The 25,593-nt window shown below is 40.5% G+C and overlaps 1 protein-coding gene across 2 annotated transcripts; it reads right to left on the bottom strand.

Moving 5' to 3' along the window:
• Positions 1–338: 338 nt before the first annotated feature.
• LOC133774986 (histone PARylation factor 1) lies at positions 339–24,666 on the bottom strand. 2 transcript variants are annotated; one of them, XM_062213056.1, is made up of 8 exons: positions 24,552–24,666; positions 20,834–20,993; positions 17,552–17,741; positions 15,377–15,475; positions 9,668–9,818; positions 8,228–8,315; positions 2,969–3,141; positions 339–556 (listed from the first exon to the last, which is right to left on the bottom strand). In XM_062213056.1, the coding sequence occupies exons 1-8, from the start codon at positions 24,600–24,602 to the stop codon at positions 425–427; spliced, it is 1,044 nt and encodes a 347-aa protein (XP_062069040.1). In that variant the 5' UTR covers positions 24,603–24,666; the 3' UTR covers positions 339–424. The 2 variants fall into 2 exon arrangements, with proteins under 2 accessions (XP_062069040.1, XP_062069042.1); XM_062213058.1 differs by lacking the exon at positions 24,552–24,666 and adding an exon at positions 22,607–22,677.
• Positions 24,667–25,593: the final 927 nt, after the last annotated feature.

The raw sequence follows: 25,593 nt of genomic DNA, 5'->3' as shown, positions 1-25,593 counted from the left end.
GCGTGCCAGTTCAAGTCCTGGCTGCTCTACTTCTGATCCAGCTCTCTGCTGTGGCCTGGGGAAGCAGTAGAAGATGGCCCAAGTCCTTGAGACCCTGCACCCAGTGGGAGATCCGGAAGAAGCTCCCGACTCCTGGCTTTGGATTGGCGCAGCTCCGGCTGTTGTGGCCAATTGAGGAGTGACCCAGTGGATGGAAAACCTCTCTCCCCCTCTCTCTGTAACTGATTTTCAAATAAATAAGTAAACCTTTAAAAAAAAGGATTTCATCATTTAGATGATTTGACTATCACTTATTTACACATGAAAGAAAGGGCAGAAGAGCCTTATAAAAGTTTTAGTAAAGTTTCCATCAGTTTATTTTCTGTATTCCTTAAGAACAAAAATTAAGTTTTACAGTAAAGCTTTACATCAAAGCCAATCTCACTTATGCCGCAAGTTGGTCTACATTCTCTGTACTTCTGTTTGACAGATGATCTTCTATAATTTCTGCGAACAGATTCCTCTTCAACAGGTTATATGCAAGAGGTAAGAGCTGGCCAGCAACTTTATGAAAATACTGAAAAATAAAAGAATATTACATTAAGCAGAGAATGTAGCAGAAAATACTCTGAAAAAGCACTTGTTTAACAAAGTCTACTTCCAAAATCCTTTTTACTGTTCTCTGAATTGATCAGTAGAGAGTGCATTTTGAGATGGGCACTAGACATTCTATCCAAGGGCAATCTTGTTACTCTAAAAGACTATTGGCATATCTTGAAGAAAATTCAGAAGAAAATCAAACAAAGAAAAACTTCCATATTCCCTGAGGTATTAGCAACCATTTTTCATGTCAAACTATGCCCTCAAATATTCTTTCCCCTTTTCTTCAGTATATTCCCACCACACAATATTTTGATTTTACTTTGTTGATTCTAGAATAGGTATACTGAATGTGGGGTTTCAAATTGCAGTCCCCTTTATCCTCAAATTACTTCTCTCATTCCTTACCACTTAACTACCACCATCCCTGGTAAAAGAGTCATTGCCTTGGGCTGGTGCTGTGGTGTAGCAGGTAAAGCTGCTACCTGCAGCGTTGGTATTCCATATGGGCGCCAGTTTGAATCCTGGCTACTCCACTTCAGATCCAGCTCACTGCTAATGCTCCTGGGAAAGCAGCAGAAGATGCTCCCAGTGCTTGAACCCCTGCCTCCATGTGGAAGACTGGGAATTAGCTCCTAGCTCCTGGCTTGTGGCCATCTGGGGAGTGAACCAGAAGATCAAAGATCTCTCTCCTTCTCTAACTCTGCCTTTCAAATAAATAACTAATTGCCTTGGGTTTGTCAAGTAATTTTTAGACTACTCTTAGCAAAACAAGTAATGCTACATTTCTTCTGTTGATAAACACAATTTACTATGGGCTAAATCTTTTCATAACTCCTAGTATTTCATTCTCACATTAAATCTGCTATTCTAGTTCACATTTCACAGCTCTAATTATTTACCAGGCTAGGTGCTTTCTGGCAGGGCAAGCACTATTCTGATTGTGTCGTTCTGGCTGTTAAACATGTTGGTTAGCTGAACTGATAACAAGCCATGTATGAAGTAAAGGGCAGCATTCTCAAAGCGTACTTCCCTGGCCAGTGGCATCAGCTAGCTTCACATGTTACTTGTTAGAAATGCAAATTCTCAGGACCCACCCAAGAACTCATTCACACTTGAGGGAAGTGGGAGGGAGCACCTAACTATGCCTAACAAGCCCTCCAGATGATTCTGAAGCATGTTAAAGGTACCAAGCTACTTTTTCAGTCTTGCTGGTCGAAGTGTGGTCCGCAAAGCAGCAATGTTACTATCACCAGGGAGCACGTAAAAAGTCTCAGGTCTCCTCCCAGACCTACTAAAACAAAGTGATTCACAGCCACTGGACAGCTTGGGAATTGGAGATGGCCACTGACTCTGGGTGAACTTGGTGAAGATACTTTGCCTCTGAGTGAATTAAATGAGAATTAAGAGGTTCAGGTACCTGTATGCCTGCATGTGCATGTGTGTCCTTATTTTACAGGTAAGGAAACAGGTAACAGCTAGGGAAGATGTGATTTTAAATAGCCCCAGAAACATGTTATAGTCACTACACCTTATTGCCTAATTTTGATTTCGGGGCAACTATGGTAGAATAGACACTGATAAAGATATTAAATAAATTTTTCTTAGTTAATGCATGAATAGTTCATGATAAACCACTCCTATATTTAAATTTAAAGGATGGTTGTTTAAAATAATATTCTTCATCTGAAGAGTTTAAGCACCATAAGAAATACCCTCTTCCACATGGAGAAGAAACAGAGCCTAAGGAAAGGGATGTGTGCATACCCACAACCATATATCCAGACCAAACTTAAGCAGAGAGCTCTATAATATGTCAAATAAATTCAGTGTAATGTCAACTCAAAGGCAAATTATCTTGGTTACTCACAATTGCCCAAGTACAAGATGAAGTTCAAGTGGATATTTTTAGAATAGCTGCTTAAAAATCACTTCAAAAAGTTCATTTTTGGGCCTTAGTTGTAATGTGGTAGGTAAAGCCACTGCCTGTGGCACTTAAATGCCGTATCAGTGCCCGTTCATTTCCCAGCTGCTTCATTTCTAATCCAGCTCCCTGCTAACGGCCTGGGAAAAGCAGAAGATGGCTCAAGTGTTTGGGCCCTGGCCATTCTTGTGGGAGACTTGGATAAAGCTCCTCACCCCTGGCTTCAGCCTGGCCCAGCACCAGCCACTGCAAATGAACAAGCAGATGGAAGATCTTTGTCTCTCTCCATCCCTCACTCTGTAACTGTGCCTTTCAAATAAATTTTTTTAAATAAAAGAAAAAGTTCATTTTGAAATACAAGTTAAATTCATTGTCTACCCATGCTGGAACTTGAGTATAAATGTATATGTAGGAGAAGAAGGGAGGTTTGGTGGTGGGTGAAAGCTGGAAATGTTTTTTACTTACATGTGAACCATAGCAAAAAAGATCCAGTCCCAGCTCAAGCCCCATGCCATAATCACATTCATCATTGGCAAACTGCACAAAGGTCATCATTTCCTGAATGGGCGCAAAAGCTTTTAATCTCTGTTCATCACTTTCAGCCTCAACAATTGCCTTGCAAATTCTCTTGAGGTCAGCTGAAAGAAACCCATGACATACAAAGATGATTATACCATCAAAAACTTATAAACAAACTTGGAACCACAGGAAGACTGGAGGGGGGAAGAGTTCTCTCATATGACTTTGAAGGAATACAACTGATGCTTCTTGGGGTAGGAATCTACAGAATTATAATGTAGAATGGCAACATAATTTTTCTACTTAAAATTTAAGCACAAAAATGGCTGAAAAGATTTCTTGGTAATAGATAAGTGTGACTATTCCACAATGGATTTAGTTGCAATCATGGTTTTGTATAAGCTTTCAAAGATTTTCAGTAGGCTAGCTAGTGCAGAAATGAGTAAACTTTGGCCAAAGGGGGCCCACCTATTTTTTTTTTTTTTTTTTGACAGGCAGAGTTAGACAGCGAGAGCGAGAGAGAAAGAGAGAGAAAAGTCTTCCTTCCGTTGGTTCACCCCCCAAATGGCTGCCATGGCCAGCGCTGTGCCAATCTGAAACCAGGAGCCACGTGTTTCCTCCTGGTCTCCCATGTGGGTGCAGGGCCCAAGGACTTGGGGCCAACCTATTTTTAACTGCCCTCAAGCTAAGAATATTTTGGTATTTTTAAGTGGCTGGAAAATAAAACACCAATATACAAAGACTAAGCAACTCAGAAAAATTAGAACATTTACCATCCGGTCCTATATAGAAAATCTTCCAGTCCATAGATTAGCCTATGCACCAAATTAGGAGTTGGATTATAAAAAAAGACAATCTGGGGCCAGCATTGTGACATAGCGGGTTATGCTCCTGCTGGTATCCCATATGGGCGACCATTGGAGTCCTGGCTGCTCAGCTTCTACCCCTTTAACTCCTTCCTATTGGCATGGGAAAAACAGCAAAAAGGTAGCCCCTCCCAACCACGTGGGAGACTCAGGTAAAGCTCTTGGCCCATGGCTGTTGCAGCCATCTGGGCAGTGAATCAATGGATGGATGATCTCTGTCTCTCCCTTCTAACTCTCATATAAAACACATCTTTTTTAAAAAATGAAATAAAATCCAGATTAAAAGTAAAATTTACTTTTTAAAAATAAGGTAGGATGGGGGGGGCAGTGCTGTGGCATAGGGTGTTGAGCTTCTGCCTGCGGCACCTGTTCTAGCTCTGACTGCTAGATCTTCTGATCCAGCTCTCTGCTATGGCCTGGGAGGGGAGGGGAGGATGGCCCAAATGCTTGGGTCCTTGTCCCTGCGTGGGAAACCCGGAGGAAGCTCCTGGCTCCTGGCTTCGGATTGGTGTGTAGTACAGCCATTGCGGCCATTTGGGGAATGAGCCAGCAAGAAGGAAGGCCTTTCTCTGTCTTTCCCTCTAATAAAACCTTAAAAAAAAATAAGGTAAGAAGGGACAAAAAATTACTAGTGATGTGAATTAAACAAAAATGGACTAGAGACAAGTGTTGCCATGGCAAAATAATTTGAGGTTAAGAACAGAAAACTTTTAATATTTATCTAAAGAATAAAAAAATCAGTAGCTTCAAATTTCTATTTTGACTTTTCAACATTTTTCGGATGCCACTGTGCATCAGATTTCAGGATGCAAATGAGTTTGAGGGTAATGAAAAATGATGAGTTAGACCTCCCTTGGCTAATCATGCCCTCTTTTTGACAAACCACTTTGCTGAACATAATCTAATAATGAAAGAATGGATATTACTCAAGCCACCAATATACATTTTTAGCCAGAGGAGGACTGGTTAAAACATTAACAATGACACTTAAGACTAAGTAATTTTGGGGCTGGTGCTATGGCACAGCAGGTTAAGATGGTGCTTGAAATGCCCAACATCCCATATCAGCACCGGTTTGAATCCTAGCTACTCCACTTCTGATCCAGCTCCCTGCTAATGTGCCTGGGAAATTGGCCCAGGTACTTGGGCCCCTGTCATCCATGTGGGAGATCTGATGGAGTTTCAGGCTCTTGGCTTTGGCCTGGCCCAACCCTGATCATTGGTGCCATCTGTGGAGTGAACCAGCAGATGGAAGATTTTTCTCTTTGTCTCCACAACTCTGCCTTTCAAATAATTTAAAAAAAAAAAAAAAACCACACAATTTAAAATTATATCTAAAAGTCACAATATCCTTATGATACTAAAAATACACAGTATAATAAGATTATCAAGCCTGGGGAGTTGTGGCACAGCAGGTTAAGCCAGCACTGAGGACACCCCATATTCCAGTGCTGGTCTGAGTCCCAGCTATTTCACTTCTGGTCCAGTTTCCTGCTAATGAGCCTGGGAAGGCATCCAATGATGAGTTCCTGCCACCCACATGGGAGATGGGGATGGATTCCTGAGGGGCTTCAGCCTGTCCCCATCTCAGCTGTTACAAAGGCACTTGGGGGAGTGAACTAGCAGATGAAAGAGCTCTACCTCTTCCTCTGTTACTGCCTTTCAAATAAATAAACAAATGAGTCTTTCAAAAAAAGATTATCAGAGGTAGTAAAGATCTACTAGGGCGTTTAAGTTCAGTCTATGAGTATCTGATTCAGTCACAACCACCATTACAGAATGCATGCTGTTCCATGAGGTCACAAAATGTGTTTTATTTCCTTTCCCATCTTTGATAGGTAAGCATCACACTGGACAAATGGCAACCTTTATTACCTAATTCCTGCCTATCCCTAACAAATAATGACATCCTTATTGATTTTAAACTTTTACAAAATCAAATGATTTTATCTAAGCTTCATGGCCTTCCTTCAGAAAAAAAAAAAATCAGCACTAATCATTTCAAGCCAACAGATGAGGTGTCCTCCAAAAATCTCCTTTCTTAAGCCTAGGAAATTATATGGTTCTTAACAGCACCCATAAGATTTCACTGATTGAGAGACCTGTAAGTGCTCTCCCCACAGTACTCCAGACAGCCATAACAAATCAGAGTTGGTATTGGAAGGGAAGTCCAATTTATCTTGTGTTAGCAAATAATTTAAAGTTTATCACTTTCCATATCATATTTTCCATTTTTGTCCCTAGCAAATCACATATGTACTAGAACAGAGTAAGGAACTCTTACTAAGCTAGTTACCAACACCAACTGGAATACTTGAGCTAAGCCATAGTGATGTGGCAAAGTAAAAATCAGTCAATTAGCTAAGCAATATTCCTTGCTTAGGTCAGACCAAATTTGAGATCTAGCTCCCTCATTTACTAGTGTTACCACTCTGGATCTGTTTCCCTTGTAGAAATGAGAAAAGATCTACTTTAATAAGTTGGGTGAAGATTAAATAATATTAATTATATACATATTACTTGATATTATAAATCATACATAGCATTTAAGAATTGCTCAATATCTTACTTGTCAGGTTAAAACATTATCATTAGGAGTTTCAAAGGAGATACTGGTTGGGAGCAAATTTCATTGTGATTTGATGATCATGGGCACATATTAAACTGTCAATCCATTACAATACCTAGCAAGAACAAAAATATATTTGGTCCTTAATTTTGTCTTGCCACTAGGTCTTGTTCAAATGTCATTAAAATGCAGAAGGATCAATTGTCTAATGTTAGGCTTGGACACAAACCCCCAGAACCACAAGTAGAGCAGGGTAACGAGCTTTAGTCCAGAGCTTACAACTGAACACCCACTACCCTTACGTGTCAGACACTGCTAACTGTATGACACACGTTCTCTACCTTTCCCAAACAAGATGGCAACAATGCTTCCTAAAGCTTTGTATGGATTAATGAACAGAGAGAGAACAGATGATCACATAGAGCACAAGAAAAACCTCAACAGTAGGCAGAATCTGCATTCCTTCCCCGTCAGAGACCAACTCCTCTGGCTTCAGGAGGAGACATAGGTGCAGATCAGCTTCTCCCAGAGGAATAAAATACAACATGGGCTACATTGGCAGTTTAAATTTTTTCAGAACCCATATCAAAAAAGAGTAAAAATTTAAGATATCTATCTAACCCATTATTTCCAATGTAGTATCATTTTGATATATATTCAACATAAAAACATTTAATCTTGTTTCAACAGATAAAGCAGACAAAATTATAAATCTTTTCTCAGTCACATCAGCTGCATTTAAGTGTTCAGTAGCCACATGTGGCTAGTGGCTACAGTACTGGGTGACTGCCTCAGTCATCTCCCCCATGGAATTCATCTAAAGTGACAGGGATACAGCACAAAGCTACATGTGAACAGCCGTCACATGAAACATCTCAATCTACTGACTGCAGACTCTCTACAATAACAGCTTGAGGACAGCTTCTTTAGGGAACTGCCTGAAAATGCAGTTTCCAGGAACCACCTCCAAAAATTGATAACTTCCAAGAGAGTTGGTTCTGTTTTGAAAAATAGGATACCAAATATTTTGTATTTTGAATATTCCTATACTTGATTTTTATTTGAGGAAGTAATAATTGACTTCCCTTTAAGTTTTATCCCCATGTCCTCCCTAACCCCCAGAACCAGATGACAAATAAAGTAATATCAACAGGGATGTTCATAATAGGGAAATTAAGAAGAGGGGAAAAGGGAGTTGAGAATTGATTTTTAAATTCTCTTCAACAGTGCAATAATTATATCTTATAGTTAATTTCTCAAGTTTTCATTTTTAAATAGATGAAGTAGTTCAGGATCTTGGGCTTCTGAAAGCTAGTTTTGCTTGCAAATAAAAAATGTTCACAAAGAAATAAAACAAATGTACCCTACTTTAATAATTACTATTTTGCAAGATGACTAATGTCAAATAAATAGTTAAGTAAAACTAGGCAACAGATTAAAATATTTCAAATTCTAACACTGACTACCATATTTTGCATAAGCACTGTGCTAAGCATCTTACGTTTATACCTCCAAGTACCCCTAATATGGTGAGTATCATTAACTCCATTTTACAGATAAAAAAAGTTTAGTGAGGTTATACTTTGTTCAAGGTTGTAACAGCTACAAACCCAGTTCTAATTCAGGCACGATTAAAATCAGCTTGCTCTTTATAACTAAGGTCTAGTGACTGTCTCACAAAAGACATACATGCAGTTATATACGGAGGAGGTTTTCCTTATTGGAAGTATATCAACACATAGGCACATGTTTATGTATGAAATGTATTACCATCTGTTTCAGGGAGCTCTCTGTAGCCAACATCATTTTTATCTACTGGAACTACCAAGCCTGCTCCATGAAACGTCTTTGTCACAACCTAAGAAAAAAAAGAAAAAATTTAACCATGGTAAATAACCAACCAACACACCTTAAAAACAAAAAAGGGGCAGTGCTGTGGCATAGTGGGTAAAGCCACTGCTTGCAGTGCCAACATCCCTTATGGGTGCCAATTCAAGTCCCAGCTATTCCACTGCCAATCCAGCTCTCTGCTATAGCCTGGGAAAGCAGTGGAAAATGGCCCAAGTCCTTGGGCCCCTGCACCACGTAGGAAGACCTGGAGGAAGCTCCTGGCTCCTGGCTTCGGATTGGTGCAGTTCTGGCCGTTGCAGCCAGCTGGGGAGTGAACCAGCAGATGGAAGACCTCTGTCTCTCTCTCTGCCTCTCCTTCTCTCTGTGTAATTCTGACTTTCAAATAAATCTTTAAAAAAAAAAAAAAAAAAAAAGGATCCTCAAGATTCCTGCCAAAACATAAAATTCCATGACATTCTGTTTCAGTAATTTTGGATCTCAGGGTGAAAGTTTTTAACACTATGTTTTCTTTTAAAATTAATTAAAAATCCAATCTTAAATTTGGAAATATGAAGTAATAATCTAAGATATTCATAAGTGTAAAAAGCAAGTCATAGAACAGTGGTGAGGAAACAAAGACAGTGGTGTAGCTGTTGACTTCTTTATTCAGAGTGAATGATATACAATAGCCATCGTGATAAGGATGTACTTTCACATTTTCCACAAAGAATTAACTGTACTAACTGTCTATAAAGAGGTATCAGTTATTAGCAGATCAACAGAATCTTATGTTTATCATGAATATTAGGACTATGAAGTTTGGAAAATCTTGTTACAGGATTGAGTGTTAGCCTAAAGCCTCACACTGGAAGCAGGCAGAATGAATGAGGTACTGTCATTTAGCATCATTTAACTAGTATACATTTTCAAAAATGAAAAATAATCTAGCTATAGACAAGGTAAAGCGGGATAAAACTAATTAGTAAGACAGGGTAGAATGAATGCTAAAAATAAAGATGTAAAATTAAGTCTCAGATCTCTCACTTATAATTTTGGACAAGGCACATAGCTTAAACAAACTTCAACTTACTTTGAGTAAGATGGTTAATTCCTACTTTGCAGATTTATTGTAAGGATTAAATGAGGGAACTCAGAACATGCAGACTTTGCATGCAAAGTACTGAAAGGTAGTGTCAGTATAAAAACACTGATTTCTGGTGTGCTATATAGTGCTTTGTTACACTAGGACAGAACATGAGTATTTTTAATCTCATACATAGGGACAAAGTCATTCACTCACATATACTAGTGGAATTGAATTTTTCAAGAACAGAAAATGAGCTAAACAGCAAAACAGAGACCGACAGATTTAAATCATACTTTCTTATCTCTCTGTTTCATCTTCACGGTTCTCTGTTCCAGTGAATATCCCAGCTCCCTGGCTGCTTCTGTGAGTTTGTCATCTATGTTTTTCAAGAGACTAGTCTTCTTTTTATCTGTTACTTCTTTAAGCTTTTTCATCAAAAATAATCTGAAAAAGAAGTAAAAGTCCTTATTATATTGCCAGCCACTATATTAAGGACATGGACTTTGGAAAATTAAGACAGCTACATTAAATGTCAAATTCCATGCAAGAAAAAGTCTGCAGAATAATTGCCAATGGTTCTCTCAGAATCTGGAATAGATCTCTCCAAAAAAGGGCAAAGGAATATTAAGAGCTGCCAGTCATAGAAATAACAAATATGGTAAGTTAGTATTAACTCTCTAATGTCTACAGCAAAAGACCTAGGAGGTATTTAAAAAGCTGAGATTAAGTCATTTTAAGTTGCAATGCTTGCTTGACATTAAGATCTGCCATCCTGTCTTGGAGAAGTTTGGTGTAGGAGTAAAAAGCTGTATGTACATACCAAAAGTGATTTTTTTATTTTTAAAGAGCCAGAGGAAACTGCTATAATTTAAGGTTAGCCAATTTTTTTAAAATGCTAACTCCAAATCTATGTTTAGAAAAATTAGAAAAATTTTCTAAATAAATTTAAGAAAAGGAAAAGTTAATTTATAAGCCCATACAACAGCACAATCTGAGGTAGTTTCAAAAGTATGAGTTGTACATGTTATAAAAATTTTCTATTTTATTATAAACAGGTTAAGTTTTTGACAATAGTATAAAGGGTCAACAGTCAAATGAAGAGCTTAGAGGTGACACTCAGGCTGGTGCCGTGCCTCAATAGGCTAATCCTCAACCTTGCATTGCCGGCACACCGAGTTCTAGTCCCAGTCGGGGCACCGGATTCTGTCCCGGTTGCCCCTCTTCCAGTCCAGCTCTCTGCTGTGGCCCGGAAATGCAGTGGAGGATGGCCCAGGTCCTTGGGGCCCTGCACCCGCATGGGAGACCAGGAGAAGCACCTGGCTCCCAGCTTCGGATCAGCACGGTGCGCTGGCCACAGCGGCCATTGGAGGGTGAACCAACAGTAAAAGGAAGACCTTTCTCTCTCTCACTGTCCACTCTGCCTGTCAAAAAAAAAAAAAAAGTGACACTCAGTTGGACACACAAACCAATCCCTTTATCTGTAACTACTACCAGACTCCAGGAAGAAATTCACTTTTATTTACTATCAGCATTTGAGGGTGTATAGTATTTACTCCAATGAACCAGAGCTGGGCATTGTAAAGACAGGCTTAGAACATTTATAGTGGGTGCTATTAGCTCCATTTTTGAAACTCACACTAAATCCTACCTTTAGTCACAATCAATAGTGTATCAGTAGAATATGTCTACACTAACCATAAAAAGTGAACTTGGTCATATCTGACCTGTGTCAATCAGTCCTCAGTATTCTCCCACCTCTCTGGCATGGCATATAGGGCATACAAATATTCTGTGCCACTTATTTCCTTATTTTGATGCATATATCACTCCCTCTGCTAAAATGCCCTTCTTCCCATTCTTTCTAGTAAGTTCTTATGCACCCATCAAGACCCAGATAAAACAGCCTGACTTCCAACACTATTTAAGGCAGTTAGTCATAATAATGGTAACAGTGTAAGATGGCAGCACTATCTATCAGTTTATCAAGCTTTTTTCCCCAGCTTCTAACCTATTCTCCAATACTCTACTTTGTGATGCTTAAAGATAAGGTCCAGTGTGCGAACTGAAGCTGTAAACATGGACATTTTGTCTTATTAAATCCACTGCCCTGAACTCTGAATCTTTTGCATATGCATGCTTCATAGCAGTTTTGCAATGGTTATTTGGAAAATACAGGCTTACTAAGTTACAGATTTTCTGAATGTTGACATTTCATCATATCAAATTAATTTCATTACAGAAGAATACAAAAAATATCACATCTGTTAATACTACCATAAATCTCCTTAGAAAAGTCTCTATGTAATAAAAAGTTGTCAAGCTTAAAATTTCCCCAGCCTAATTTTTGTCTGAATCCTTTCATTGTATCACTGGCAACAAATGCAATCAGTCAGGTGTCGTTTTTGGCTCATTTGAGAAAATATGTGCTCTGCTCTACAATCACCCATGCCCAGATTACTAGAGTGTGTCGGTCACTCTTTCTCAGCGACAGTGGGAAAATGTTCAACTCAAACCATCATATCAGTGCTTTTTGCCTCGAGGCCAACTGCTGCTAGTTTGTGCCACCACCTTGATTCTTGCCACAGTGACAACAGTCTTACCCATATTTGTGTCACATTTTATTATCACAAGTATTTTTGACTTAGGATTCCCTGGAACAGTTTGAATTACTTTGATTATTTCGGAGGGGAAAAAAAAAAGGACAGAAGGAAAAAAAAAGAATCACTCTTAATTTTGTTGTCTAAAGGTAAATATTCTAAACCTAAATATACTTAAGATTTTTTTTTCCCATATGCATCAGAGTAAGAAACAGGATCATTCTATACAACTCTGTTATCTGCCCTCTTCACAAAAAAGTAAATAAATTATTATTATGGCATTATAGCATTTGGGCATTTTATATTTACCTACTTTTCCCTACTGCTGGAGATATATGCTGTTTTTAATTTTTCTTTCTTATAGACGATCTGTAATGAACTCTTGTATACTTGTCCAAAATTCTTTTGTTTTTTAAGATTTTATTTTTTTGAAAGGCAGAGCTACAGAGAGATCTTCCATCTGCTGGTTCACTTCCCAAATGGCTATAACGGTTGAAGCAAGGGCAAGTCAAAGCCAGCAGCTTCTTCTGAGTCTCAGACATGGGTGCAGGGGCCCAAGCACTTGGTCCATCCTCCTCTGCTTTTCTCATGCCATTAGCAGGAAGCTGGATTGGAAGTGGGGCAGCTGGGACTCCAACTGGCACCCACAAGGGATGGTGGCATAGCAGGTGGTGGTTTTACCTGCTATGCTACAATGCCAGCCCCCCAAAAATCGTTTTAATCAACAGAGAGAAGCAGGATTGCTGACTCAAGGATATAAAATGTGTACTTAGTAGATTACCAGGCAAGTTAATTATCTGTCAAGAAATCTTGGGAAATGGTTGCTTAAACATTTTTCAAACTGTTTTCTACAAAGATGTTCCAAATTAACACATCACTACAGTTTCTTACAGTCTAGCTATTATTGGTGAGTACAGTTCTAGCCTTCACTGATCTTTGCTGATTTAATTTGCATTTCTTTAGCTACTATTAAATTTGACAGAATTTTCTTCTGTGTATAAAAATAATTTGTCTAACAAACTGCTTGGAAGATCTTAATTTTATTTATTTCTGATTTATCAACCTAAGTGTTCTGATCAGCTGATTTAAGTACAGGAAGTTCCTTTGCCCCAAATTAGAACAGTGATAAGTATTAAAATAGTTATATTTCAAAATAACCTTTTACCCCCGTGTTTGAGATAAATTATTGGCAGTAGTTCCTCAAATACTCACTTGCTGGTCTTCACCTAAATTATAAATAATAGCACCCATGATTTTTTTTTTTCATTTTCCTTTTCTGTGTTCTCCAATAAGCTAAAAAATACCAGAAAGGTTAGATTATTTTAGATAACCACTATTATGTTATCTTTCTAAAGAGATTTCTGTTAAGACAAATGACAGTAAGAATTAAAAAGTTGCATGTTTTACATGCCCAGGTATTTGTAAAATGAATTATGATTTATGGAGTAACTACTATGGGGCAGGTACCCTGCACAAGAGGAAGCATCTCCCCTCAGAGATGCAAGAAAATAACCAGTAAGGAAACAAATAAGCAAGTAAATAACCAGAGTTGCTAGTAAAGATGGTGCCAATTTAAATTAAATAAGTGTGAAAGGTTTAAAAAAGCTATATAAATTACAACTACCAAGCAACATTTTATTAAAAAAACTAAGAGTAACAAGTCTTCTTTTAACACCTACAATGTAGTTGTCCTTTAGATACACCACCACGTAGATACACCACCGTGTATGTAACAGTCAACTGATTACACTAGGTTAATTTAGTTTGAATTCTCTTCACTGAAAATTTGCACTATTAAATCATAAGGGTCGGCGCCGTGGCTCAACAGGCTAATCCTCCACCTAGCGGTGCCGGCACACCAGGTTCTAGTCCCGATCGGGGCGCCGGATTCTGTCCCGGTTGCCTCTCTTCCAGGCCAGCTCTCTGCTGTGGCCCGGGAGTGCAGTGGAGGATGGCCCAAGTGCTTGGGTCCTGCACCCCATGGGAGACCGGGAGGAAGCACCTGGCTCCTGCCTTCGGATCAGCGTGATGCACTGGCCGCAGCATGCTGGCCACAGCAGCCATTGGGGGGTGAACCAATGGAAAAGGAAGACCTTTCTCTCTGTCTCTCTCACTGTCCACTCTGCCCGTCAAAAAAAAAAAAAAAAAAAAAAATCATAAGGAATAAAATTGCTTTAGCAGGAGAGTAGATGTAGGTATATCCTGGTGGATAAGACACTGCAGGAGATGCCCATATCCCACAGTGGAGTGCCTATGGGTTCAAGTCCCAGCTCCACTACCGATTCCAGGTTCCTGCTAACAGGCACTGTAGGAGACTGCAAAGGATGGCTCAAGTAATTGGGTCTCTGCCACCCACATGGGAGACCTGGACTGAGTTCCCAGCTTCAGCCTGACCCAGCCCTGGCCATTCAGTAAATTGGCAGATGGGAGCTTGCTCTCTCAAATAAACTAATTAAAGGGGGGGGCAGTATTAGATGAAGTCATATTAAAAAGTGATTTAATTATGTAAAAATGACATTGCATTGAAAAAAGAAAAGAAGAAACCAAACTGCATAGCTGATGACACATGGCTTCTAGTCATGTCTGTTATGGTAAGTCATGCTGATATGATTAGGACTGGCTCACTCAGCTCCAGTCCAAGCCTTTCCACATGAAAGCTTGCTGCATTTCCCATACTACTCTTCAGTGTAGGCTCCACCTGAGACCCAGTTTCTCCCAAGCAGATGCAATTTTTTGAAATCTGAAAGGTAGGGGAGATATCAAGGGGAGGCTGTGCTTATGCTGTTTTCATCAATGAGCCCAGCTGAAGAGGCATCGGGCTGTTCTGTAGCACCTGTAGCTGAGAGTTCATTAACTCATCCTCAGCTACATGGAGGTTGACAGGCAGCAGGCAGGGCACCTATTTTACTGCCTGTATCAAAGACAGTGCGGTCCTGGAGCTACCCTCTGCACAACAGTTCTGCTTTCCCAGCTTCCTGATGGTGGCAGTGTAAGCACCATCAGGGAGCCAGTTTTGCAACATGACACTCATTCCTGGAGATTCAGCCTGCTCCATCAGCCTTTCCAAGGCTTTTATAAGCATCTACCTTACTGTACCAATTGGAACTTCTTATACTGAATTCTCTAGGACAGTGTTTAAAGTCAAATGTCTAAAAAAGCTTTTGAATTTGCCATGGGATATCTGAGGTCCAGAATAAGCAGTATTTTCTGGAAATAAAATGGTTGTATAATGGTTACATAATATTTTTGTTAAATATTTTAGGGGGAAAAGTAGCAAAATAAAACTGGATAAAATTATATGCAAATATAGTGGAATGATCTCAAAACTGTACTTCCTTTTTGTAACAGTATAAAAACTAAACATTCAACTATAAATAAAGGAACTGAAATAAAATATGTACTCACTTGACTGCAGCAAACACATTATCCCCATGTTGAACAATTACACAATTTTTCTTTGCTTCATTTATACCAACATATACAGGAAGTTCATCAGGGGAATCCCTGTTTAAGCAAAATATAGATTTTCAATTATCAGGCAAGCTAAAATTTTAGGTCATAGACAATGACTTTATACCTGTAAGTTTTTTTCAATTGAAACAAATTTGCCAGGTTTAAACCTCCAAGTTTCTTAAGACTATCAATGGCAATTCTTATTTTTACAAAAGAACCTAAAATTCTTTATATAACCAAAAATTCTTTAAAAAAATTTCAAGAGAATCTTGAAAGATTTACTTTATTAATTTGAAAGAGTTACAAAGGGAGGTAGGTCTTCCATCCTCTGGTTCACTCCCCAAATGGCCACAATGGCCAGAGGTGAGCTGATCCAAAGCCAGGAGCTTCTTCTGGGTCTCCCACATGGGTGCAGGGTCTCAACAGCTTGGGCCATCTTACGCTACTTTCCCAGGCACATCGGCAGGGAGCTGGGTCGGAAGTGGAGCAGCTGGGGTTTTAACCCTCTGTGCCACAGCACCAGCCCCTTTATATTTACTTCTATTTCCAAATGTAGTGAAAGGGGGAATAAGGTTTCTCCAAAGAGAGAAAATTATATATCATCTCCTCTGTCCTAGAGTCTGACAAGAAAGAAGAAAAAAAAAAAAAAGAGAGAGAGAGAAAGGTGGAAAAAATAAACAGGACAGACCATTAGAGGGGGGCAGTGAGTGTTTAAACTAGCAATTAAGATGACTGGGTCCAATAACAAAGTGTCTGGGTTTGATTCCCAGCTCTGGTTCCCGATTCCAGCTTTCTACCAATGCAGACCCTAGGAGACAGTGGTAACTAGGTTCCTCCCACTCAGACCTCGGTTGTGTTCCTTACTTAGACCAGGCCTGCCCCTACCTTTAGTGTTTTACAGGCAGTTGGGGAATGAACCAGCAGATAATACCTTATTCTCCTCCATTTGCCTCTCAAATACATAAAAATTACAGGTGAAAGGATACTACTCATGCATATAACCAAATTCTTTTAAAATCAAGAAACCCTATACACGGAGGTTCAGTTACTTTGACATTAACTTACTAGAATAGTTAAGCCAATGTCAAAGCCAGAAGCAGAACCCATATAACCCAATTTATGGCTCCATAAGCATTGTGCTTTACCACAATACATCACCCTGGGCATATTTTGTGTTTTCTTCTATTATTTTACATTTAATCTCCACTTTAAGGCATAGCATCTCTACTGCTACACATGGACAAGGTATTTTCCCACTCAACCTACTTCCATTTCCTAACAGCGTAAGCATCTGTATATATTCTTTTAATCCTCATAATATTCCTATCAGGTATGTATAATTACCACTATTGTTACAGGAGAGGAAACTGAGTCAAAGAAAGTCACAGTCACTAAAACTGGCACAAAATCATAATAAGCAGTAGGGTCAGTCAGTCTGATTCTAGAACCCACTCTTAACCATCAGTAGCTACTCCGGCATTTAAGTAACAACTGCTGCTCTATGGAGCCAGCATTTGGATGTAGTGGGTAAAGCTGACTCTCCAAGCAGGGGCTTTACCCCCTACATCACAGTGCCAGCATCCCATACAGACACTGGTTTGAGTACTGGCTGCTCTACTGAAGCCAGCTCCCTGCTAATGCACCTGGGGAAGCAGCAGAAGATGGCCCAAGTGTTTTGGCCCCTTCATTCATGTGGGAGACTCATTAAGCGTGAGGATCCTGGCTTAGGTCTGGCCCAGCCCTGGCTGTTGTGGCCGTTTGGGAAGTGCACCAGCGAATGGAAGATTAGTCTCTCTCTGCCCCTCTGTAATTCTGCTTCTCAAATAAATCTTAATAAACAAACAAAAACAACTAGTGCTCTAAATAATCTTACTTGACCTAAAAGAGATCTTCTGAACCCAAAGTTGGGGAGGAGAGGTGCAGAGATTATACCCACAAAGGAGAAACTAGTGAGGTTAACCCTAGAGTTAACCCATCCTAGAGCAGGTAAAAATGATAACAGAACAACTGGGAGCTTGTATATCCTCCAATAAGGGGAAAATAAGCCCTTCACGTTGGGTGATGCTAGTGAATGCGCTCCTATGATCAGGACAGTGGCTGTTTTCCAGAGAAGAAAAGATCCTTTACCTGAAATACCCCATGTGGTACTGAGTTTTATTATCTCCAATAATAATGGTCTGGAACTCAGGAGGATCATAGTAAAACCTCCAGTGAAGGTTAAAATTGATGCCTGTTGGTTTTTTCTTCACTTTGTGTTTTCCAGCAAGGATATCGTAAGGACCCACTAATCGAAGTCCAAGGCTCGTGGAAAGTGAATCTATGAAAAAAATAAGTTTATCTGGATAACTTTCTAGAGGTAGACAGGAAACAATGCTTTTTCACTAATAAACCACTTCTAAACAATTGTCTTAAAAAAGTAAAAAATCTTTTGCTATGCATACAGGTGTTATAAACAATGAAAGAAAAACTCAATGGAAAAGGAATCATAGTAATGGAAATGTGGCATTTACATTTAGAATTTCCTATTAAATTTACCAATGGATTTCAAACATCCCTGTTTCTTATTTTAACCAAAGCAAGCAGTTTGGTATCCTGGTAGGTATGTTAGAGCCATGTCCTGTACCTTTTCTCACTACCACACTGCTATTGCCTCAAACACAGATTAAGTCTGCTACTACAGAACACACAGATTAAGGGAGAGACAAGATAACAGGAAAGTGTAGATTAAGGATGGGAAAAAGCAATTTCCTTCCCTTTCCCTCCACCTCAGATAATTCTCACTCCAGACTCCCTTGACTCTTGGACAATCTCTTTGGCCAACTCTAACCCTAGACGATTCCATCTTCTTTCTCCATTCATATATCAGTGGAAGGCAATCAGACACAATCACCAAGTATATAAATGTGCAATTTCTAACATCAGATGGGTCCCTGCTATTGGTTTAAGCGGAAGGTAAGCACTACAGGCAGCGCCCAGTTATATTTAAAACATAGGCGTGGAGGGGCCAGCACTGTGGTGCAGAGGGTTAATGCCCTGGCCTGAAGCACCAGCATCCCATATGGGCACCAGTTCGAGACCTGGCTGCTCCACTTCCAATCCAGCTCTCTGCTATGGCCTGGGAAAGCAGAAGATGGCCCAAGTCCTTGGGCCCCTGCACCCACGTGGGAGACTGGGAAAAAGCTCCTGGCTTCAGATCGGCGCAGCTCCAGCTGTTGTGACCATCTGGGGAGTGAACCATCGGATGAAAGACCTCTCTCTCTCTCTCTCTCTGACTTTCAAATAAATTTTTTTTTTTTTTTTAAAGTAGGAGTGGAGAAAGCAAGACAACACCTGGCAAGAGGTACAACAATGAAACAGCTAGTTTCCTCTGAAGGGAAATAACAGCTCATGTTGGCTGTAGCTTCGGGAGCATACTTTAAATTATAAAGCAACAAGATAACTAAAATCACCTATCTCACTAGCCAGAGATAACAAGGGTCAACAGTATGGCATATTACACTAATAACTTTTCACACTTTTCCCTATGACCAGACATTAATATTTTAAAAATGAGTTCATGCTGCTTAGTCATCTGCTTTTCGTCCTCCATCCTGTCTCCACTTAGATTTCCTGAATATTTTCCTGTTATTCAATGTTCTTTTACATGATTTTAATACAGCATGATATTCCATTAGAAGAGGTAGATATCCATCTCTTCTCATATTAATAGGCATTTATTCTAATTTTATTATAAAATTGCTTCAGTGAATCTTTGCTTACAAATGTTTGTATACAGCTATAACCATTTTTAGAGAAACCAGCACAGTTTTAGTGTTCTGGTATATTAATTCTTAGAGTACGTAGCAATGTATGTTTTTACCAACAGTATATGAAAATGCTTACTCATTTTAAAATTTGAACTGTACAAAAAGTATATACTGAAAACTCCATCATAACCCATTATCAGTGTCTCATGTATCTTTCAGAAACAGCAAGTACATGAAAAATATGAAAAGATATGTGTATCCCTTACTATTAATAGCAGCATACTCTATTTTCTTTTCCCAATTAACCTATTTCAGGCATGATACTTTATAATTTTCTAAAATCTGCCTCATTTTTTTCAAAACCATGAATATCCATTGACTAGATATGTTACTGATGGGCCACTTCCCACTTGTTTCAATAAACATCCTTGAACATAGTTTACCTAGTCTGTACAACAAATTCCAAGGACCATAAATCATACAAAACTCCAGGAATCAAAGTGCTTGTTTTCCATCATACTCCTATCAAAGTATGTCAAGAAGTCATTTATTTACCTTTACCAATATAAGAGGTGACAGTGGTATACTACATTTTTCTAACTATTTCTCTTTTTAGAAACATCTTTGCAAATGTTCCTTTTCCGGACCGGCGCAGTGGCTCACTTGGGTAATCCTCCACCTGCAGCGCTGGCACCCCAGGTTCTAGTCCCGGTTGTTCCTCTTCCAGTCCAGCTCTCTGCTGTGGCCCAGGAGGGCAGCAGAGGATGGCCCAGGTGCTTGGGTCCCTGCACCCGCATGGGAGACCAGGAGGAAGCGCCCGGCTCCTGGCTTCAGATCGGCACAGCACCAGCCGTAGTGGCCATTAGGGGAGTGAACCAACAGAAGGAAGACCTTTCTCTTTGTCTCTCTCTCTAACTCTACCTGTCAAAAAAAAAAAAAAGTTCCTTCTCCATGAACTGTTTTTATCCTTGGTTCTGTTTCCTATGCTGTTTTGCATTTGTGGAAGTGATGCAGGTAAGAGAAATCAAGCTAGGTTAGGTAAGATTTAGGCAGCCAGCAAAGGATTGGAGGGCTACTAGGTCAGGGGAACAGCCGCTGGTTACTAAGGCACACAAGGGTATGTGCTTAAGAGATACACTTTGCAAAAACTAAAAAGGAAACTTAAAGAACAGAACAAAAGCCTGGAGACTATAAATTAACAGGATAAAAGAAAAACCTGTGATTGTAAGCGAAGGAGCCCAAGGCCATGAATAGCGAGCTAACAGGGACTGGCTGAACCACAAATACACCTGGGCCTGGAGACAGACCAAATGGGAAGAATGGGAGATAAGGCAGGATGACATCATGACATGATGAACACTTTTCTTAAAGCACTTGTACAAACTTCCAAAGGGTATAAAACCTCAGATCATTTCTTTGCAACAGCTTTCTTGCTGAGAAAAACACTTCCTGGTTGCTTTTCCAGGAGTCTTCTCTGCTCTTTTCAATAAGGTTTCAGAAAGTCCCTCACTGAGCCACTTGGTAACAAGAGGTATCTCTGTTCACGTCAATAAAACTGCCAAAAATCGCCCTCTTGTTTATTCATCTGCCTTATACTTCAATGTGGATAGATCAAGTTCCCGGGGTCACTCTCAAGCAGGAGAATGACCCTAGAGCAACTCACCAGCTGGCTTCTCAGGATCAAGCTCTTCACAGAACTTCCAGAAATGATAGAAATCTTCAGGAAGGGAAAGCTTATAATGGTTTTCTACTTCTTTCCGAAGGTCACTAGAGACATCAGCTTCACAGGATTTGCTCTTCTTTACATCAACTGTTTTTTCACTCTGGAAATGGGCATGTAAAACTTTAGGTCTCCAAAATTGATTTCAATAATTTTCAGTGCATAACAAAATTGCTCATTCTTTTGAGATACATGTGTCTTCTTAAAGCTAACTGGTTTTTCTCAGTAAAAGCAGATTATTTTGGGCAAAGAAGAAAGAACAGTTTATATGGTGATCAAAACAGATCCCCACAACATCAAGTTTTAAAATTTTTTCCATTATCAGAAGCAACAAAAAGTTTTTAAAAAGCAAACCAACAACAGGAATAAAGATTTTGTTCTCTTTTGGTTGATATCATTGTGCTTTTGTGGTTTGAACAAAGAACATCATTGACCACACCATAATTAAACTGTCATTAATAACTGGATATAAGGTGATTTGACAGTTAAACAGCTCTTCAGCAAAACAGTCCAACTACAGTATTCACTACATTCATTACTGAGCCTTCATTTTAAAAGCAGGTAACTCCCTTTTGATACTCTAAACACAGACAGAAAAGGTTAGAGACCATCATGCATCAACAGTCTCTAACAAAATTACCAGAACAAAAACAACCTCTGGGTCAAAAACCCAATTAATTCAGAAAAGGCCTTTTAATGCCAGTTCAGCTATAAACCTCACCTCTAAAACCTCTGCAATGTAAGTATACCAGGTTTTATAATGTCTGTTATTTAGTAAATTTCTGTAAAGATAAAATGCTCTGCTGGAGTTTAACTTTAGTTTGCTAAGTTCCTTAGACCAATTAAATGTAGCTGTTTCGTTACAGTAAAAATAATTCAGAAATCAGGCAGCTCCCAGAACCAGAGGTTTTGAGAACTACAACCAACACTGTCAGATAGCATTCACAGGGAAACAAAGCAGACACAGAAAACAAGTGAACTGGCTACAGCCTAGTCAACCACTCAATTGGTAACAGCTGAACTATTAGTTTACAGCCTTATCAGTTAACTGATTGCTGGGCCTTCTATGGCCAAGGCTGTTACTGATTAAACTATTAGTTTGGTCTGTTGGGTGTAATGCAGGTACCCAGTCTAAATCCATGGTCTTCCACAATTTACAATAGCAATCTGTTTTCCTTCTGGGAATCTAGAGGTATTATTCTTTTTCTCTTATTCTTCTTATCTGGATCAATATTTGTCAGCTGGAGGTGATTCCCACACCTACCCCACCCTCAGGGGACATTTAGCTGGGGATCTTTTTGGTTGTTATAATTTGGGGGAGGCAGATGCATACTACAGTCATCTAGTGGTATGGAGGTAAGGGATGCTGCTCAACATTCTACAATGTACAGGATAGGCCCTCTCAACAAAGCCTTGTCAATAAGTCTTCAAATGTCAATAGTGCTAGAGTTGAGCATTCTGACCTAAATGTTTGATATTACATTCTTCCATCAAGTTTACTAATTTTCAGTGCCATTCAAAGTCTACAAACATGTATTTAAGCATCAGATGACACAAGACTGTTCATGATGGTACTGTCCTAAGAGCAGAAGAACAAATAAAACGCCAATTGGCAGAATGGACATAAAAGGCTTTCAAACAAGGGAATATTATATTTAATGAAAGAAACACTACACAATAAGAACAAATTTTAATATATTTAATGAAGAAAGATACCTCAAAGATTGTAGGCAGCATGCTAGTCTTTTTATGAAGTTCAAAAACAGCTACAAACTTTTGTTTATGTAAACACCTATAGGAGAAAAAGCTATAAAAAGAAGGCAGGGAAAACACAAGATTCAGGAAGGTAGCTAAACTGAACAGGGTGATAAGAACAAGTTAGACAAGAAGTATAGGGGAGGAACACATTCATAGATGTAGAGCTACTGTCAGTGTTTCAGTTCTTGGGTTGATCAAGCAGTTCACTAGTGTTTGTTTTATTATTAAATAAATAAAAGACCACAAGTTGACCAATAAGTTTATTATGCCAAAAATCATAATGCATCTTTCTGAGGTTGTAAAAAATTGAAGAGGTTGTTGAAACATGGATCTAAAAGTGAGTGTCCATGAAAACTGCAAGAGAATAACCATAAACACAAATAATACTTGCACTCATTATGCCATGTTCTAAGCAATTCTATGGATTAATTTAACCCTGCCAACTATCTTATGAGCTAGATAGACCACCATTATACAGCTATAAATACAGCATAGCCTGAACCTATCAAGTCCTCTTTTGTTTTTGTAACTTTGTGTTAACTTTTGTCTTTATAAATATCTAAGATTAAACTTTCAAAGCCTGGTTCAAACCTAGGATGTTGGACAATCCTTCTCTGGCTGCTGAAAGGCAGTGTGGTAGAAGGGTTAGGCTGCCTGGATTGACACCTCTTGATTTCCAGCTCTCACCTGGGCAACTTCACCTCTCTGTACCATTGCTCATCTACACAAGCAGATTACGTAGTACCTATATCATAGGCTGGCATGAAGAATAAGTTATTTTAAGATAACAGCCCTATCACATATCAATGCTGACTATTACTGCTAGCTCTCAATCTCCACAGGCTTATCTTCTGTTTTGGTATTGTATTTCTAAGCCTATGACTCTGCCAAAGGCTTTCTTTACTGCCTCTTTTAAGAAAGATAAAGATCTTTCAGTTCTACCTTAATGCACACTCTTTCAGCGCCTCCAAAACCCTCACAACGAGGACAGCTGTTTCCTTCAGAGGCAAAGGCTAAGTATCCTTTACCCTGGTATTCCTCCTTGGCATGGCCCAGTCTGCAGAAGGCCCTTAGCCATGGCCACGGAACAGCTAAGGAAGCTCTCCGACAACGCCTAACTTTATAAAACAGCCGCAGTAATTTTTCTAAAACCTGAGTTATCACAATAACACTTCCTTCGCGTCTCCTCTGAACTTCAGTCGTTACAGAACTTCTGAAATCTCACAGAAGTCCGAGAACGCACATCCTGCGTACCCTCCCTCATTAGCGGCTTTGTGAGCAAGCCCGTCTTTCTTTCCTGTCCTCCAGGCTCCAGAACACCGAACGCTCTCCAAACAGCCTACACTTTCACGTCACCGGATCTCCCATTTCTCATCTCTGCCTTCAAGAACCATTTCGAAGGTGAGTTGCCTTAAAGTCTTCCTTAACATCCGCTAGGATGTGTGAAGTCCTCCTTCGGTCTCCACCACATTTTCTACGGAGCTCCGTTACAATCCCAAACAAAACCGTTACAGAACACGGGCGCGGGGGTGCACTTCTGTCCCGCCTCTCCACGCTGGGGGCTCTACGTGGACAGGGCTAGCCGGATTCATCTGGAATCCGCGGCGCTCCGCAATGACTCGCAGGTGCTCGGGCTCCAATCAATTTGGCCGGCTGAATGAATGAACCGTTGGCTGGCTTAGTCTGCCCAAGAACGGCACCAAGAGGAGTCGGGCAGAAGACGCAAAGGTACCACTTGCCTGGTCCAACCCCAAGAGAGCGGGAAACGGCGGCCCTGGGAAGGGGCCTCGACACACAACAGGCGCCCAGCGATCACCGGACGAAAGAAACGAGCTGCCCCTTGGTGCCCTGGCTGTGTCCCAAAGAGCCCCCTCGGAACCCTCACAGCCTTTCTTTGCAGTACCTGTTGCCCCTCCCCGCCGGGCCTGCGCTTCCCACCGCCGCCGCCGACCATTCTGCAGCCGCAGCGCCAGCCAAACCCTGCGTTCCGCGGCTGTTTCCGAGCACCGCCGACTGCTTCCGGGTTCAAAAGCCACCAATCCGAATCCTTGCACTGCCGTGGGCGCGCCAATGTAGGGGAAAGACTCCGCCCACCGAAGGCCGGGCCAGGACGAGGCCACGCCCACTGCCCGCGAGGCGCGAGGGCTCTGAATCGCGGGTCCCGGCGGTCTGCGTAGCGGTGCAGGTTGCTGCTCCAGATACATCCCCTGCGGACCACCGAGCTTGGGTGGGTCACGATAGTCCACCTTCCTCCTCAGGTTTTACCAGTGGCAGGTCTCGGAGTACGCCTATTTTTTCTTCAGGACTCTCTTTCTCTGTCCCCGTCTCTCCCTCTCGGATAAATTTGAAAAAATTATTCTTTCCCTCTCCTCCATTCCTCTTCTTCGCCTACTGTATTACAATTGCCTGACACTAGTCTATCCCCAGTTGTCTCCCAAAGGCAGTTCTCTCTCCTTCTCCACCCCCTCCCTTTCGGGGTACAGTGTAGACTGGTTGTTCTCCGCTCCCAAAGTGTAGCCCCTGAACCAGCAGGAGCTTGTGGAAAAACACCGAATCCCAGGTACCACCCAGACTTCCTGAATCAAAATCCGTTTTAATAAGATGTCCCGCGCCTCACCTTGTTCTTTGCACATCAGAGTCTCAGAGGCGACTCCACAGAGGGCCCCGGGTCTCCCTCGTTGCCATCCTGGCAGGGTCTGTCTTCTCACTCCCGAGAGGGGTTCTCTGCGGAATCTGCAGCTTCCTTTTTCTCGGATTGGGGAACAGGTCCTCCCACAGTTCCTTCAGGAACAGTGCAGCCAGGTGCTGGTTCCCAGCCCCATCCCTTAGAGCGTGCAGGTCTGTCGCCCTCTTCATTCTAGTGAAGCGTCGAATTCTAGGTTGAAAATGATTTTCACTCAGAATACTGGAGTATTTTAGCTCCCAGTATTTTGAGAAACACTGTG

The sequence above is a fragment of the Lepus europaeus genome, chromosome 16 (assembly GCF_033115175.1).
Source record: "Lepus europaeus isolate LE1 chromosome 16, mLepTim1.pri, whole genome shotgun sequence".
In the NCBI taxonomy this organism is placed as follows: Eukaryota; Metazoa; Chordata; class Mammalia; order Lagomorpha; family Leporidae; genus Lepus; species Lepus europaeus.
This window is presented reverse-complemented; position numbering and strand designations above follow the sequence as displayed.